The following is a 14,887-nucleotide window of genomic DNA, read 5'->3' on the forward strand; positions in this document are numbered from 1 at the left end:
ATTTACTGCTTATTGTCCTTAACACCAACAGGCAACTGGACACCCGAGCTACAGGAAAACACAGCTCTGCTAATCCCTCACAACACGTGAGCCTGGGTTTCCCACAGTGTCCTAGAGACACCCGAAAGGAGAAGAGATTCTGGGGGTGCACTCACCATTACTTCGCTGTTTAGGAGGTTCACCTCTCTTATGCCATAGCCTCGTAGAAGGTTTTTCATCTCCATTAGTTTGTAACTTTCCTGCAGTAACTTGACTCTAAAAGCAAGTTTACTGATGTTAGTTTGAATTCTCCTTTTTATGAAATGCTATTGCACACAGTCAATGGACATAAAAAGCTAAGAGAACATCAAGTCAAAACGCATGTGTGTATTGCACAGAAAACTGGCGGACGAATCTTACTTGGGATGGGCCATTTCCAGGTGCTGCCTCACCAGCTGTTCCACAGCTGCGCTCCAGGGAACCACGGCTGCATACATTATCTTGAGCACAGCGTCAAATATCAGCTGCAAGGGGGATGCACGTGGGTGAAGGCCGGACCGCAGACGCACATCCAGGAGGGTGTGATGGGCAGGGCGCTGCGTCCCTCACAGGGCAGGCCTCCTCTAACCCAGTTCACACTCAACAAGCGGAGAGGCAGGCACTGTGATGCAGGAGGTCGGGACACGGCTGGGGAGGCCCCAGCCTAGAACACCTGGTTCAAGGCCCAGTAACTGATGTTTCTGAGCCGCCTTTCTGCTCACACGCCTGGGGAGCAGCAGCTAACCCGCAGGTGCCTGAGGTGCCTGCCCCCCACGTGGGAGGCCGGGACAAAGCTTGTGGCTCCTGGCTGATGCACACATTTGGGGAGAGAGCCAGTGGATTTAGACAGAAAGGTTTCTTTCGTTTCCCCTCCTTGTCAGTTTGCCTTGCAAATACGTAACAAACAAGAAATCATCATTTAGAAAACTTCAGAAAAGCACTCTATTTACTGAAGTTAAATCATATAGTCTGTCCCAAAATATTTTTCATGATTTTGTTGATATACTACAATAGTGACTAATGACATCGTGAAGCTAAAATAAAGGCCTACTAGCAACATACAAAAAAATATCCCCAGGCTAGTCTAAACAGAATAGCCTGGATAGAGAGGCGTCCAATTGTCCATGGACGTCTTTCTGGAAGTGGAATGAGAAATCTTTCACTTTTTATCTCTTATACTGGAATTATGGCTAGTCCTCCTGCCCCATATTCTTTCAGAAACGACCCGATGGTCCCCTGGGAAAGCCAATGGTTACTCATACTCACATCTGTGTCAGATAAGCACCCGATCACGGCCATGGCTTTTGCTTCCCACGCTGTTTCAAAGAGCGACGTGGACTTGGAGCTGCACCTCTTCAGTAAGTCCTACGACACAGCAGACACATGCACTTTGAAAAGTTAAAAACTGCTAAAAACGTACCATAGACACCAGTAAATAAATTTCACATTAAAAACAAAAACTTCCTTTTAATCAGGCATGAATGCTGAACAACTGCCAAAAAAAACCCCACAAAATTCCCAAAAGTTTTAGGGTCAGTTGTATGTGGCACATGAAAGCTAAGAAACATACATGCTGGAAGATTCTGCAGCTAATTTATTGCAGCACATTGCTGACTGCAGAAAAAAAGCTGCTGCCACTGCCGGAGCTCGGGATCTTAGTTCCCAACAGCCCTCTGCAGGAAGCGGCCCAGGGTCCTGTCAGCCAGCCACAGCTAACCCCTGCCGTGCCTCCGCAGCAGCGGCCAAGGGCCAAGGGTAGACTCTGAACACAGACCGAGAGCAGCCTGACGGGAAATGTCACCTCTATGTATAGCAGGAGCAGTTCCTCCTCTTGCAGGTCATGCTCCCGCATGTAGACTCGTATGAACTTGTCTAAGACGGACGGGATAAGTTCTGGGGCCAGAACTTTATCAAACATCCGGAACACGATGGTGGTTGTATTTTCCTGGACAACAGAAAAGATATGGCGTAAATAAAACCTCGAAGAGCCATAACTGGATACAACAAACACAATAATGCTGAAGAACCTTTACCTTCTCAAAATCAGAGAGAGACAATTTGCAGTTGTATTTCCTATGTAAGGTGATCAATTCCCGCAAGTTATTCACTAAAGTGTGTAACTGACACACTTCCTCAGTGTCCTGATAATCCTTCTAAAACAAACAAAAATGCGTTAACTGTTAAGGATATGAAACAGGAGTGTGAGAGACAGAGTCAGAAATGACCATGATGATGTGCGTAAAGAGGAAATCTCAAGTTCTAAGACAACTTACTTTTAAATGTTGTAGAACTTCAACCAAAACTACCTGCTACAAATTAACACAGATCAGAACCGCTTTAAAAAAGGGGGGCAATGAATCAGCCTAATGTTTGGGCCACACTGGAGTGCCTGTGCTCAGCGGGGCTCCTGACTGCTTCCACCTAAGGCCGTCCCAGGCAGCAGTGACAACGGCTCCAGTGACCAGGTCCCTGCCACCAACTGGACTGCATTCCAGCTCCTGGCCAAGCCCTGGCTACTGTGGGCCTTCGGGGAGTGAGCCAACGGAGAGTTCTGGCAAGCTCTCATTCTCTGACTCAGCAGATACTTAAAAAATTCGATAGCAAAACCATATTAGTATTTTTGCAGAATCCAAGCATACCCAGGTAAACAAGAATCAAATGACCCACATTCCCTACCTCTCTGCATTACTGTTGAAATTATAAACCAAAGCCACAATTTTTCAAACTGGTAAAACTCAATGTAACACAACGTACTTCACAGCAACAGGACCAAGTTCCGGTATGGGAAAACACAGCACAACAACCGATCAGTAGACTGCCTCAAACGTACATGATCACGTAACACGTAACGATACTTTGGTGTGTGATGGAACACGTGTGTCATAGCAGCTGAGACCCTCCTCTGCTCTAGTGAGGTCAGGCAGCAGGCCATGACACCTAGATGTGCGCCAATCCGCCACATGCTTCATGAAAGCACTTAAGGATGTATTTTTCAGACTTCCTGTCATTAGGCAACCCAGATCATTGTCAAAGTAATTAAGCATTCTCATCAAACGTTTTCTTAAAACAGAAGAATGAAGGGCCCAGCATGGTAGCCTAGTAGCTAAAAGATACCACCCACATGTGCCAGGATTCCATGTGGGTATCGGTTCGTGTCCCTCCTGTTCCACTTCCCTTCCAGCTCCCTGCTTGTGGCGTGGGACAGCAGTAGAGGGTGATCCAAAGCCTTGGGACCCTGCACCCATGTGGAAGACCCAGAAGAGGCTTCTAGCTGCTGGCTTTAGATTGGCTCAGCTCCAGCCGCTGCGGCTACTCAGGGAGGGAACCAGTACCTGCAAGATGCTTGTCTGTTTCTCCTCTCTGTGTATCTGCCTTCTCAGTAAAAATAAATAAATCTCTTTAAAAATCAAATAAATAATTCAGCCCCATAATCTCAAAATTCATATAAACACCTTCATCTTGGCTATTGTTTGGTGTAATGGGGGAAGCCACCACTTCCAACACTAGCATCAGTGCAGCTAGCAGCATCCTACGGGAGCCCAGGTTCAAACCCCCGCTGCTCCACTTCTGATCCAGCTCCCTGCTAATACATCCGGGAAAACAGTGGCAAATGGCTCAAGTTCTTGCACCCTGTGAAAGACCCGGATGAAGCTCCTGCTTTTGGCCTGGCCCAGCCACAGCTGTTGTAGCCATTTTGGGAGTGAACCAAAATGTGCAAGATCTCTCTCTCTCTCTCTCTCTAGCTCTTCTTCTCTCTGTAACTCTGTATTTCAAATAAATAATACAAATCTTTAAAAATAAAAATCTCAGAACTTGTGTAATTTGATTTAAAAAAATAATGCCCTGGGGCAGAGCTGTCTTGGAGTGTCCACGTGCCGCTGCTCTGCTTCCTGCGGCTTCCTGCTGCCGCCTCGGGGAAGCCGCAGCAGGCGCTGGAGCACCGCAGCCCCCACCAGCTATGCATGAGACGTGAGGAACCCCTGGCCCCCGGGCTAGGCCTTGCCCAGTCCTGGCTGCTCTGCGAGTTCTAAGAGAAAATGAGCAGGCCAAAGATTCCTGTCATTCTGTCTTTCAACACAATTAATAAATAAATCCGTAAAAAATATCTGATGTGTCAGTCATAACGACGCAACATCTAAGAAATGCAGCCGGCTCAGGGAGTGACTTCCGAGTTTAAGTTACGCAGACCTGGGTGACAGTCTCTGAAGGACCAAGCCTGGTGTATTGTTTTATTCTCCTAAAGGATTACACAATGCTGTGTCAGAAGATCCCAACTACACTGCTCAGAATAAGGCTGACGTTGTTTCTGCTTGGAATCGTTCCAGAGGAGGAAATAGTCCATCAGGATAGGGTCATGCTAGAACAGGCACATCAGGAAGGAAATGCTGTGGGTTAAAAATACAAGTGGACATATTTCCAGATACTTTCTCTACAAATCTGTAGACAAACCCTGTGACATACACGCACTGTTTCATTACCAGGAATCTTGCTACACCATACCAAAGAAATCCAGTACCAGGATGGTGCTAATCCCGACTCCGCTGCAAAGAACACCTCTGCCAACTGAAGCCCGTTTTCTGGCCAGTTTGCCTGTAAAAAAATATCACAGGCCATGAACAACATGTTCCGTGGTTAGGGGAAGAGCTCTTTCATGGTTACTGCACCGATATTACCTTATCAGTCAGCTCAAGGTTCCTGGCTGCTTGCTCCAACCATTTTGCAAGAATTTTCTGAAAGAGAATAATTAAAAATAAAACTATAAATGGAGACCCACCGAAATAATGAAAACAAAACAAAGCAAAACAAAAAAACACAAACAAACCCTCCACAATCATCTTTTAAAGCAGACACGTAGAAAGAACTGACGGCTGTTACTGTGGCTTCTCCAAGGTGTAACTGTGGGGAGCACAACCGCCCGTGAGGGGCAGGACCACGGAGGGAGACTCACCTGTCCTGCGGGGATGACCCTTCTCACAAACGGGACCACGTCATTTCGAAGCCAGGGACAGAGCTTCTGCAGGCAGACTGGCGTAGGAATAGAGCTGAGCAAGTTCTCCAGCATTTTCATATCAAACCTGCTTGCAAAGTTGGCCTAAATGACACAGTGAGCGACAAATTAAGATTTATCCATCAAATTTAAACAGACAGCCTCCCCAAAAGTTAAAGACTCTTATACTAGAAAGCTACTTCAAGGAGTATCTTTGTGGAAATACTCTCTTCCCTAGTCAGCCCGACAGCACGGATGATGCAATCAGCGCTGGCAGGAGGAGGAAGCCAGTGAGGGAAGGAAAACAGAAGGCAGCAGGAATTACCCGGTGTCTGAGCCAGAGGTACTGGGCACAGGCGAGGTTTCCTTCTCTTAGCTGTATGAAGATATCTTTAAGCTCGTCTTCGTTATTCAGAAACTCAATCCAAGAATTACCACTGAGAGGTTAGACCAAGAAAAAAATAAGCAGTTTTTTTAAATACTTAGTTTATATTTTGCACATACACATCATTATGAATTTAACCAATCCCCCCCTTCATAAAATTAAAAAAAAACACTTTGAAAGATGACAGGATACAGAACAAGAGAGCCTCTTATCCCGGACTCAGAACTCCCACCGTCTTCCTCCGGCACCACTAACTATTCTCACAGAATCTTCCTCAATCACTGTGCATGTAAATAAAATGAAAACGAACAAAACAAAACGTTATATCACAGTATGAGCAAAGGTATGAAGATTTGTGCTAAAACATTAAGGATGCCGAGCCAATTTTTTATTCAGAAAGATAAAATGTTGTATTATTTGGTCCCTGAGACCCTAAAACCACAAATTTACCCAAAGGACTATTATATTTTGTGACATTCTAGGTTTATATCTAACACATATTCTAAAAATTAAGAATGAAACGCAGGCCTGACGTGATAGCCTAGTGGCTAAAGTCCTCGCCTTGAACGCACCAGGATCCCATATGGGCGCCGGTTCTAATCCCAGCAGTTCCACTTCCATTCCAGTTGTGGCCTGGGAAAGCAGTGGAGGATGGCCCAAAGCCTTGGCACCCTGCACCCGCGTGGGAGACCCAGATGAAGTTCCTGGCTTCGGATCAGCTCAGCTCCGGCCATTGTGGCCGCTTGGGGAGTGAATCAGCAGATGGAAGATCTTCTCTGTCTCTCCTCTCTCTGTATATCTGACTTTCCAATAAAAATAAATAAATCCTTAAAAAAATTAAAAAGAATGAAACACACACACCTGAATTTTTCTGGTCCAAATGCTCCATAAAATGTTGTCAGCTTTGCATGAGCCCTGAGTACCTATGAGCAGAACTGGGTGAGCTAAGCCTTGCACACAATAACACCAAAATCACAACTCTCAAAGTCAGGCACTCCATGTCAGGAGCCTTATACATACCCTCACAGTGCTATCAAGTCCATGGTATATCATGACTACCTCTGTTTAGCTCATATACAAAACAAATAATAAAAATATTTCTAATCATATTAAACCACAAAGACATATGGACTTTAACTGAAAGTACCATTTGAAATCACTTTGGACACTGATTTAGAAATGCTCTTTTAGCCAACCTTGGTTGGAAAACATGAAGCATGAACTTTGAGAATTTCAATGAGCAAGTGTTTAGTTGCTGCATCATGATCATCATTGATTACACCTCGATATCAGGCAAAGACCAGGCACGCAGCCCGTCATTTCCAGGCATTACATTCTGCGACTTTAAAGATGACCCCATGAGGTAAATATTATCAACAGTCCAATTTTACAGATAAGGAAACAGGTACAAAATGATAACTTGCTCTTGCAGAAACAAATATATCTTGACTGGAAAGACATATCATGACACACGCGCAAGGCGCCCACCTCCATCAAGCCGTCAGAGTCCACAGGGATGGCTCTATCCTCCTTCTTCAGAAGCTAAGGGCAACAACAAAAAATAGACTTTTCTTAAAATGAATTTTCTGTGATTAATGGGAAAAACTCACTTAGGAAATACATTTCATTTAAGTCTAAATAGAAAATACATAATAGTTTTTAAATAAAGTTTTTGAATAAAGGGAAAAAACATGTTAGGGAAAACAGTTCATAACATTTTGCTTGTCCTTTATAACTTAACTTTAACGAAAGTAACTAGTTGTATTCACAGCTCACTGAAGAAAAGCTATTACAAAATGGCAATTTTACTGCAATAGCAAAAAAAAAAAAGAAGTTTGCTGTGAGGTCTATGAGACACTTCAATTCTACCCTCCACTCACAATCATCATGATGGCTGCTGTCAAAACAGAACAGCAAGAAAGTGACAAGGATGTGCAGAAACTGGAGCTTTTATTGATGCATTATTGCTGCAAATGTAAAAACAGTACAGCAACCAAAGCTGATGATTCATCAGCAAGTTAAACAATTGCCGTGTGATCCAGCAATTCCACTCAAAAAAGCTGCAAGTGAGAACTCCACAGATCCCTGCACAACTATGTTCACAGCAAGCGTGCAGAAGCAATCCAAGCGTCAGCGGCCGACAAACGCATCCGTGACATGCGTCTGCCGTGGCCACACAGCCTTACGATGCAGGGAAACTCAGAGCGAGGCTACACTGACAAACCCTGAGAACATGATGAAAAGTGAGCAGAGTCCCCAGAACACAGAAACAGCCAGACTGCACTCCATGTGAGCCACTTAGAAAGGTGGGTGCCGGGGCTGGGGAAGGCGGGGCAGGCAGTGGCTGGGTCGTGCGGACTGGATCTCAGTTTTAAAGGAGAGTTCTGGAGATGGCTAATGGGGGCCCAACACACGAATGCATTTAATTCCATGAAATTTGAAAATTGCAAGATGGCAAATTTTACATTGCATATATTTTAACATACTAAAAATCTAGAAAAAAAACAGCCAAGATGGGCCCGGCGGCATGGCCTAGCGGCTAAAGTCCTCGCCTTGAACACACCGGGATCCCATATGGGCGCCGGTTCTAATCCCAGCAGCTCCACTTCCCATCCAGCTCCCTGCTTGTGGCCTGGGAGAGCAGTCCAGGACGGCCCAATGCTTTGGGACCCTGCACCCATGTGGAAGACCCGGAGGAGCTTCCTGGTTCCCGGCATCAAATTGGCACGCATCGACCCGTTGTGGCTCACTTGGGGAGTGAATCATTGGACGGAAGATCTTCCTCTCTGTCTCTCCTCCTCTCTGTATATCTGACTTTGTAATAAAAATAAATTAAAAAAAAAAAAAAAAAACAGCCAAGAAGCTTGGCTTCTTGGATAGACCAGGAAGCAGAATGCAGTCTATGCATCATACGGTGGAGTGCTTTGGCAACGAAAGGAAACATCATGCTGGCTACACTTCCCCACAGAGCAGCCCCGCCAAGGGAAACACGCCAGACACAGAGGACACGGACCATACGAATCCACTGACCACGACCGGCCAGCACAGGCAGGTCACTGGGACTGGGTGAAAACACATAGTAACAATTACAGTACAGGGTTTCTTTCTAGGACAGTGACAAAGTTCTAACATCGATTATGGTAAATGGCTGCACTACCCAGTGAATCACTGAGTGAACTGTACAGCGTGTACGTTGTCTCAGTAAAGCTGTTACTAAGAAGTATCCCTAACGGTGCAAAGAAAATCAGCGGCAAAAGATGTATTTGGGTTGGTAGCCTTATGTGAGATCAAGGCAGATTTTTCTAGAAAAAGAAGCAAAAAAATACAACTTACCCTGGTTTTGGCATAATTGAGCATTTCCTGGGTTGTTTCGTATGTAATCCACTGAGCCTTCAAGCAGTAATTAACCACAAATTCATTGTCCTGTTTCACAAACGCCAGACAGAGTGAGACAACTTCACCTTGACCCGCACAGCAGCCTCAGGGCTCAGCGAGAACAAGGAGAACACACCTGAATTTTATGGAGGTTCTCCTTCGCTTCCCGGACCAGCTGCTGCCATCCGTCCTGCTGGGCATCCACAGAGCTCAGAGCCAGTTTTTCCAACATATCGTTAGATTTCACCTTATAAACAAGCTGTGATACAAGCAAGGCAATGGAAGCCATTTTTAACTATGATAATGTTTAAGGATGAAGTATTTTCATAGCAAATTACATGCAATAAACTATTTTGAAAATAAAAGGTAAATCTTCAAATGTCTACAAGTAATTTTTTTTTTTTAATTTGTGTAACTGAAAGCGGAGTTACAGAAAACCAAGGCACTGATCCTCCACCTCTCGGTTCACTCCCCGACACCTGGACCATCCTCCGTGTCAGTCGGCTCCGGTCACCCCCAACCAGATACTCCCATTTTGCCAGAATCCTCACATCCAGTTCTCCTAAAGCTCTGCCTCGCAGCCTGCATGTGCCGTCAGCCCTGAGCGTCAACGCTGAGACAGAGCCCCACTCACGAACCCCAAGTGCTCCAGGCCTGTCCACAGCGCTCAGCCCAGCCTGCGCATGCCTCTGACCTGCCACCCTCTCTGAGACATCCTCACATCACTGTGCTGGCTCCGGCTCCCCCAGAGAAAGCTTCTTCTGATGGTCCTTGTACCTCTTGATTTACCACTTTCCAAAAGACCTGCCTCTGTTCAAAGTGACAACCTACAGAGGACACTACCTGCTCAAACCAGCAGTGGCTTCCCACCACCTGCACATCACGATTTCAATGCCCTGGGCTAGGATGGGGCCTCCCGACCACAGCTCCACATCAGCACCACTGTGCCCTCTGACCTGCACCAACCTCACTCCAGTCCTACGTAATCAGCAGGCATGGCAGGAAGCAACATAACCCTTCCTCACCTTGTCTGTGCTGTTCTTAGGCCTGGAACCCCCTTTCCATCCCACATCACCCACAACACTTTCGAGATCGAATGTCAACAAGGTCTCTTGGACGTCTCCCTATGCCACTCCTCCAGCGGGGGCCCACCTCATGCGAGGACCTGATGCACTAAGCTCCGATCACGATCTACATGCCTGCCTCTTGACCTCGGCCGCATCAAGAACTGCCTCTAAGTGGATACAACAACACACAGATGGGTACCTCCACGTCCAGACCAAACTGAAGGGCGAAGCTCTCAGCTTCGGAAAACCTGTGCTTGTGAAGTAACCGGCTCAATCTGTCAGTTGGAAGATAAGTTTCAATAAATGTTGATTAGTGGGAGAATTACAACGTCTTGTTGACAGGGGAAATTTAAAAGAAAATGACAAGTTACCTGTTCTCTGGTAAAGCTTCTGTGAGATATCTGAGTACTAAAACAGAGATGGAGCCTTCAGGCAGCCTGGAAAAAAGACTTCACTGTAAGCACAGGTGCCATCCAATATCATTACCTAAATTTTAATAACCCATCAGATAAAACAAAACAACATACTCTGGATCATTTTTGCAAATTCCTTCTAGCAGGTATATGGTATCCTACAATAACAAAAACATGATTAAAATCCAAATATGACCAGAATGCTTTTTGCAATTACTATAAAAGCAAATGATTCAGACTAGAATTATCCATCAGTATATTTTAAAACCACTGGGGAAAGGATATTCCCATGCTATCAAAAAAATTCATATAGATTCCTTACCACTTATAAAAGGAAAAATATATACAGAAAAATTTACAGAAATGTTTTAACCGGGTGATAAAATTTAACACCAGCAGTAACAGGACAATTGGATACCATGAGGGCCTTCACATGGTGGTATTAGGATATAGCATTGCCTAAACCACACTTGTAACAAAATCTATACATGAATCCAGATCCAAAAATGCACTGGTGAAAACTCCTCAAAAATGCAGCCTGGGGGACGAGTCTAGAATGGACTGCCTCAACCATGGCAACCAAACACAATGAGGTATCCTTGACTAGTTCTTGGATAATGAAAAAATATATACTGCTTTAAAGCAATCAGTATAAGTGATAAAATATGAAAGACACATTTCAAAATGATAGCGTACAAACAAGTTATCTTACTGTGGTAAGAATTGTAGTGTGGTAAAGATTGTACATTCTTAAGAGCCACCAGCTGAATAAAGCGTTTAAAGGTGAAAGGTCATGATGCCAGCAAGTAATTTCCAAATGATTTGGGAAAATATCACTTTTGCATGTAAGATAGAAATGAACAAATATGGTAAGATTATTTTTAAGAGTTTAGTTTAAAAAGAGCAGTAACCCTCAAACGAATTTTCATCTGCTATCACTTAATGAGACCCAAGAAAGTTGATTAAGCAGACATGTAACATTTATTGAGCTGATTTTTTTTTTATATAAAGACTGACCTTGAGCAAGTAAGCACATCTGAGGACTTCTGTTAGTCATACAGTTATAAACTGGAGAAGTATCCATGTCTTTCACTAGATTTCACCCATGCTTGGTTATTCTTAAAAATTCTGTTTTAATCGAAGTATTTTTTAAAAAATATATGCATAAACTTACTGTGCTAATTCCTGTTTGAACCAAAGAAGAAACACTGGATACTTCCAAAGAATATAGAATTTCCATTGTGGGTAATGAATAAACCCCCAGACTTTTCATCTAAGGAAAACAGAACAGCAACTAATTCATTAAACTGATCCATTAAAACACAAACAAAAGAGTACAGATTAAGACACTCAGTATACAGCCAAAACCAAAACACAACAGTGAGGTTTGCTCCTATGTCAAATCTTCCATGCAAAATTAAGTTCCACCTTTCGGGATTCTGCTGAGTGAAAATGCATACACCTGATATGCACTCTAAGATTTCTATTTAAGGTGAATGTACATCTTTGGAACCACAGCTGAGAGCCACCGTAATAAACACTTTCTTCTAGATGTTGTTAAAAAAAAGACTCACACACCACCCCGACTGGTCTACTCCCCAGCAATGGCTGGACCGGGCCAGGCTGAAGTCAGGCGTGGGAACTCCACGTATGCAGAGCAAGCAGCAGGGAGCCGAGTCCTCGAGCCACCCACCACTTGCTACCTCCCTGAAGCTGGCCAAAACGCCAGCGTCCTCACTGCTGCCTTACCAACATCCATCCGTCACCCACACTTTAATGGACATCTTTGATTGCCAAAATGCTGCGTCTAAAATGGGAGTTGAGAACTGTGTCTGTGTTTAACAAACTGCTCAGGAGAGCTCTGACTTGCTGTGAATCTTGTGAATGAACAGTCATGAGCATCAACTTCTGCAGAAAAGCACCTTCTAACAGAAAATGTGGACAAGCATGCAAACAGTTCTCCAATACCTCCTGATCAGCCGTGGCTGTCAGAGCCACCAACTTGAGATTTGTGAGGCCTTGCCTGGAAAGAGAGAAGAGGACTTCAGTAAACCAAACGAGTTTTACCCAGCGTAAGACACCAGCTATTCTTGCACAGAATTTGAAATGGCTTTACACAAACATGACAGATTCTCTTTCTGCAAGTTCATGGCACAGTCTCTACAATGCAATGACTTGGGAGTCCTGTTACCTATTTATCTCCAATGAATTGGGCAACGACAACCAGGTCTTCACTTTGTCATCGTGTTCCACGATGTTGTTTACAACCTACAACATACTGAATGGAGGCCTGCTAACAGGGGGGCCACAAGCAGCACGGACTGCCACCTACCGTGTCACTGAGCAAGCAGCGTCCGCCTCGGTGGTGAGGACAAAGTCCTCTATGAGAAGAGAGGGCCAATTCCACACAGGAGTCAGGGAGAAACTGTCCCATATGCTCAGCAGCGACTGCAAGAGACACATTCCCTTGACACATCCGAACGGCCACATGTCTACATCTCATGAGACGTTTCCATATTTATACAACAATCAAGTCTGGTTCTCAAGACAGTGGCAATTTTTGCAAGGATGTTAATGTTTTGTTGTTAAATACAGTAATCAGTCAAAACACAGAAGCAGAAAAATCAGAAACATACATCAGTGTCAAGGACAAAGAGCAGATTGTCTATCAGCTGGAACTTCTTGGCACCTACAAAAGAAAGGAAGACACGTGAGAGCCATGCTCACTCACACTTATGCCAAGACAGAATGACATTCACACAAAAAGTTCCTGTTTTCATTTATTTCTGCCTCAACTCTTCGGTGAACACTAAAATGTAAAGCCCCAAACTGAGGGGTCACAGCCACAAAATCCCCAGGACAAGTTCAAGGTTCTTTGAGAAGTTCACGAGGGGAGGGTGCTTGTCCTAGCTCTTAAGACATGCAGGTGCAACTCCGATTCTAGCTTCCTGCCAGTGCAGACCCCAGGAAGCAGCAGCTGAATTTTAAGTAGCTGGATTCCCCAGCTTTCATGTGGGAAGACTGACTCGGCCCCAGCTGCTGCAGGCGCTGCCACCGTGAGCCAGGAAGTGGAGACATCTGTCTGTCTACCTCTGTCCATCTCTTCAATAACACAAGCAAAAACAAAAATAAAATTACTGTAAAATGGCCCATATGCCAGTCTAAATACACTGACATGAAAATTGAAACTAATAATTACCAAAAGGAGCTCATTTATTTTACCTTTAATAATCTCTGCATCTGTAAGGTTCTTAACTGTCATTCCCGCCTTGGAAGCATCCAGTTCCCACTTGGAGAAAGCACAGTGACCACTGCCCTGCAACAGCAGCGGAACGCTCGGCTTAGATCTGAAGCTTCTTCAAAGCACACAAGTTAAATTGTACATATCATTAATTTGAAAATATTCATACGTACATAAGCCTAGCTTTTATCTATGAATTCCTATCCTACTTCCAAATGAGAATGAAAAGAAAAACTATTGTTAATAATCATAAACATACAACTCCCCCTAAAGACATAGATAGAAGGAACTTCTCATTTTTTTTAATATATCCTTATTTTTCATAGAATGAATTTTTAAGACCTCTTCCAGTGCTCAATGCAGTAGCCCAGTGGCTCAAGTCCTCGCCTTGCATGTGCCAGGATCCCATATAAGTGCCAGTTTGTGTCCTGGAGGCCCTGCTTTCCATCCAGCTCCCTGCTTGTGGCCTGAAAGCAGTCAAGGACAGCCCAGGGCCTTGGGACCCTGCACCCACATAGGAGACCCTGAAGAGGTTCCTGGCTCCTGGCTTTAGACTGGCTCAGCTCCAGTCATTAAGGCCACTTGCAGAATGAACCAGAGGACAGAAGACCTTTCTCTTTGTAAATCTGCCTTCCAGTAAAAACAAATAAATCTTAAAAAAAAAAAAAAAAAGTTCAGGGAAAACAGATATTACAGAATTACAAAAAGTTATTCAAAATCAAATTGCAAATTTTTGCATAAAAATAACCATCTTTTAATTCTATTCCTCCCAGAATTTGTTGTAAGAAAACATGAAACGTCATTCAGTAAGAGAACCGGAGATACTGCACAGAGAGGTAACAGGGGACACGTTCTGCATTGTCTTTCAATGGTGGGAAGTGAGCTGTGTTTTTCCTTATAGATTCTTCTAATAACAAACTTACAAGTTGTCTAGTTAGCAAATTAAATACTTTTTATTATTTGGGACATCTTTCTAACTTGGGTTATTTCAAGATTTGAGGAATCTATGAATCTGAATGGTAGAAAAAAAGATTTTTTCACTAATCTCATCTAAAACTTAGTATTCTTCCACTTGCAACTCTAAGCAAAACCAAACACTGAGCATAGTCAGCGACGGCCGCGGCTCTGGCCGACGGGTGGCCTGCTGGCGGACCTGGCCACCACGTTAAACGACACTGCAAGGAGCTGCAATTCCGCCGCGTGACATGGTCACGGGCACTGCTGCAGCTGGAATTTGTCAGTTTTGTTTTTTGTTGTTTTGCTTGTACTCAGAATTGAAAGAAATGCTAAATTCCAGGGAGAGATGAGTGAAAATAAAGGTGCAATGCTTATTCTACGACAGAAATCTAGGTTTACTTGTTGGGTTGTTTGACCAAAATTCTTAAATTTCTGTTTCCATTA

General features: G+C 44.1%; 1 protein-coding gene across 1 annotated transcript in view; it reads right to left on the reverse strand.

Annotated features, from left to right (window-relative positions):
- Nucleotides 1–14,887, reverse strand: part of KNTC1 (kinetochore associated 1) — a 61,452-nt gene that overhangs the window by 36,088 nt on the left and 10,477 nt on the right. Inside the window, exons 9-29 of the mRNA XM_058656511.1 lie at nucleotides 13,468–13,561; nucleotides 12,882–12,934; nucleotides 12,578–12,693; nucleotides 12,214–12,268; nucleotides 11,420–11,518; nucleotides 10,360–10,403; nucleotides 10,204–10,269; nucleotides 10,032–10,107; nucleotides 8,902–9,024; nucleotides 8,724–8,813; nucleotides 6,879–6,932; nucleotides 6,252–6,313; nucleotides 5,331–5,442; nucleotides 4,967–5,110; nucleotides 4,692–4,748; nucleotides 4,519–4,608; nucleotides 2,052–2,171; nucleotides 1,820–1,963; nucleotides 1,285–1,383; nucleotides 400–503; nucleotides 156–255 (exon numbers count right to left, since the gene is read on the reverse strand). Of these exons, the coding sequence (XP_058512494.1) occupies nucleotides 156–255; nucleotides 400–503; nucleotides 1,285–1,383; nucleotides 1,820–1,963; nucleotides 2,052–2,171; nucleotides 4,519–4,608; nucleotides 4,692–4,748; nucleotides 4,967–5,110; nucleotides 5,331–5,442; nucleotides 6,252–6,313; nucleotides 6,879–6,932; nucleotides 8,724–8,813; nucleotides 8,902–9,024; nucleotides 10,032–10,107; nucleotides 10,204–10,269; nucleotides 10,360–10,403; nucleotides 11,420–11,518; nucleotides 12,214–12,268; nucleotides 12,578–12,693; nucleotides 12,882–12,934; nucleotides 13,468–13,561 (1,902 nt within the window). The remainder of the gene's footprint in view (nucleotides 1–155; nucleotides 256–399; nucleotides 504–1,284; nucleotides 1,384–1,819; nucleotides 1,964–2,051; nucleotides 2,172–4,518; nucleotides 4,609–4,691; nucleotides 4,749–4,966; nucleotides 5,111–5,330; nucleotides 5,443–6,251; nucleotides 6,314–6,878; nucleotides 6,933–8,723; nucleotides 8,814–8,901; nucleotides 9,025–10,031; nucleotides 10,108–10,203; nucleotides 10,270–10,359; nucleotides 10,404–11,419; nucleotides 11,519–12,213; nucleotides 12,269–12,577; nucleotides 12,694–12,881; nucleotides 12,935–13,467; nucleotides 13,562–14,887) is intronic.

This window comes from Ochotona princeps, chromosome 29, assembly GCF_030435755.1.
Source record: "Ochotona princeps isolate mOchPri1 chromosome 29, mOchPri1.hap1, whole genome shotgun sequence".
Classification (NCBI taxonomy): Eukaryota; Metazoa; Chordata; class Mammalia; order Lagomorpha; family Ochotonidae; genus Ochotona; species Ochotona princeps.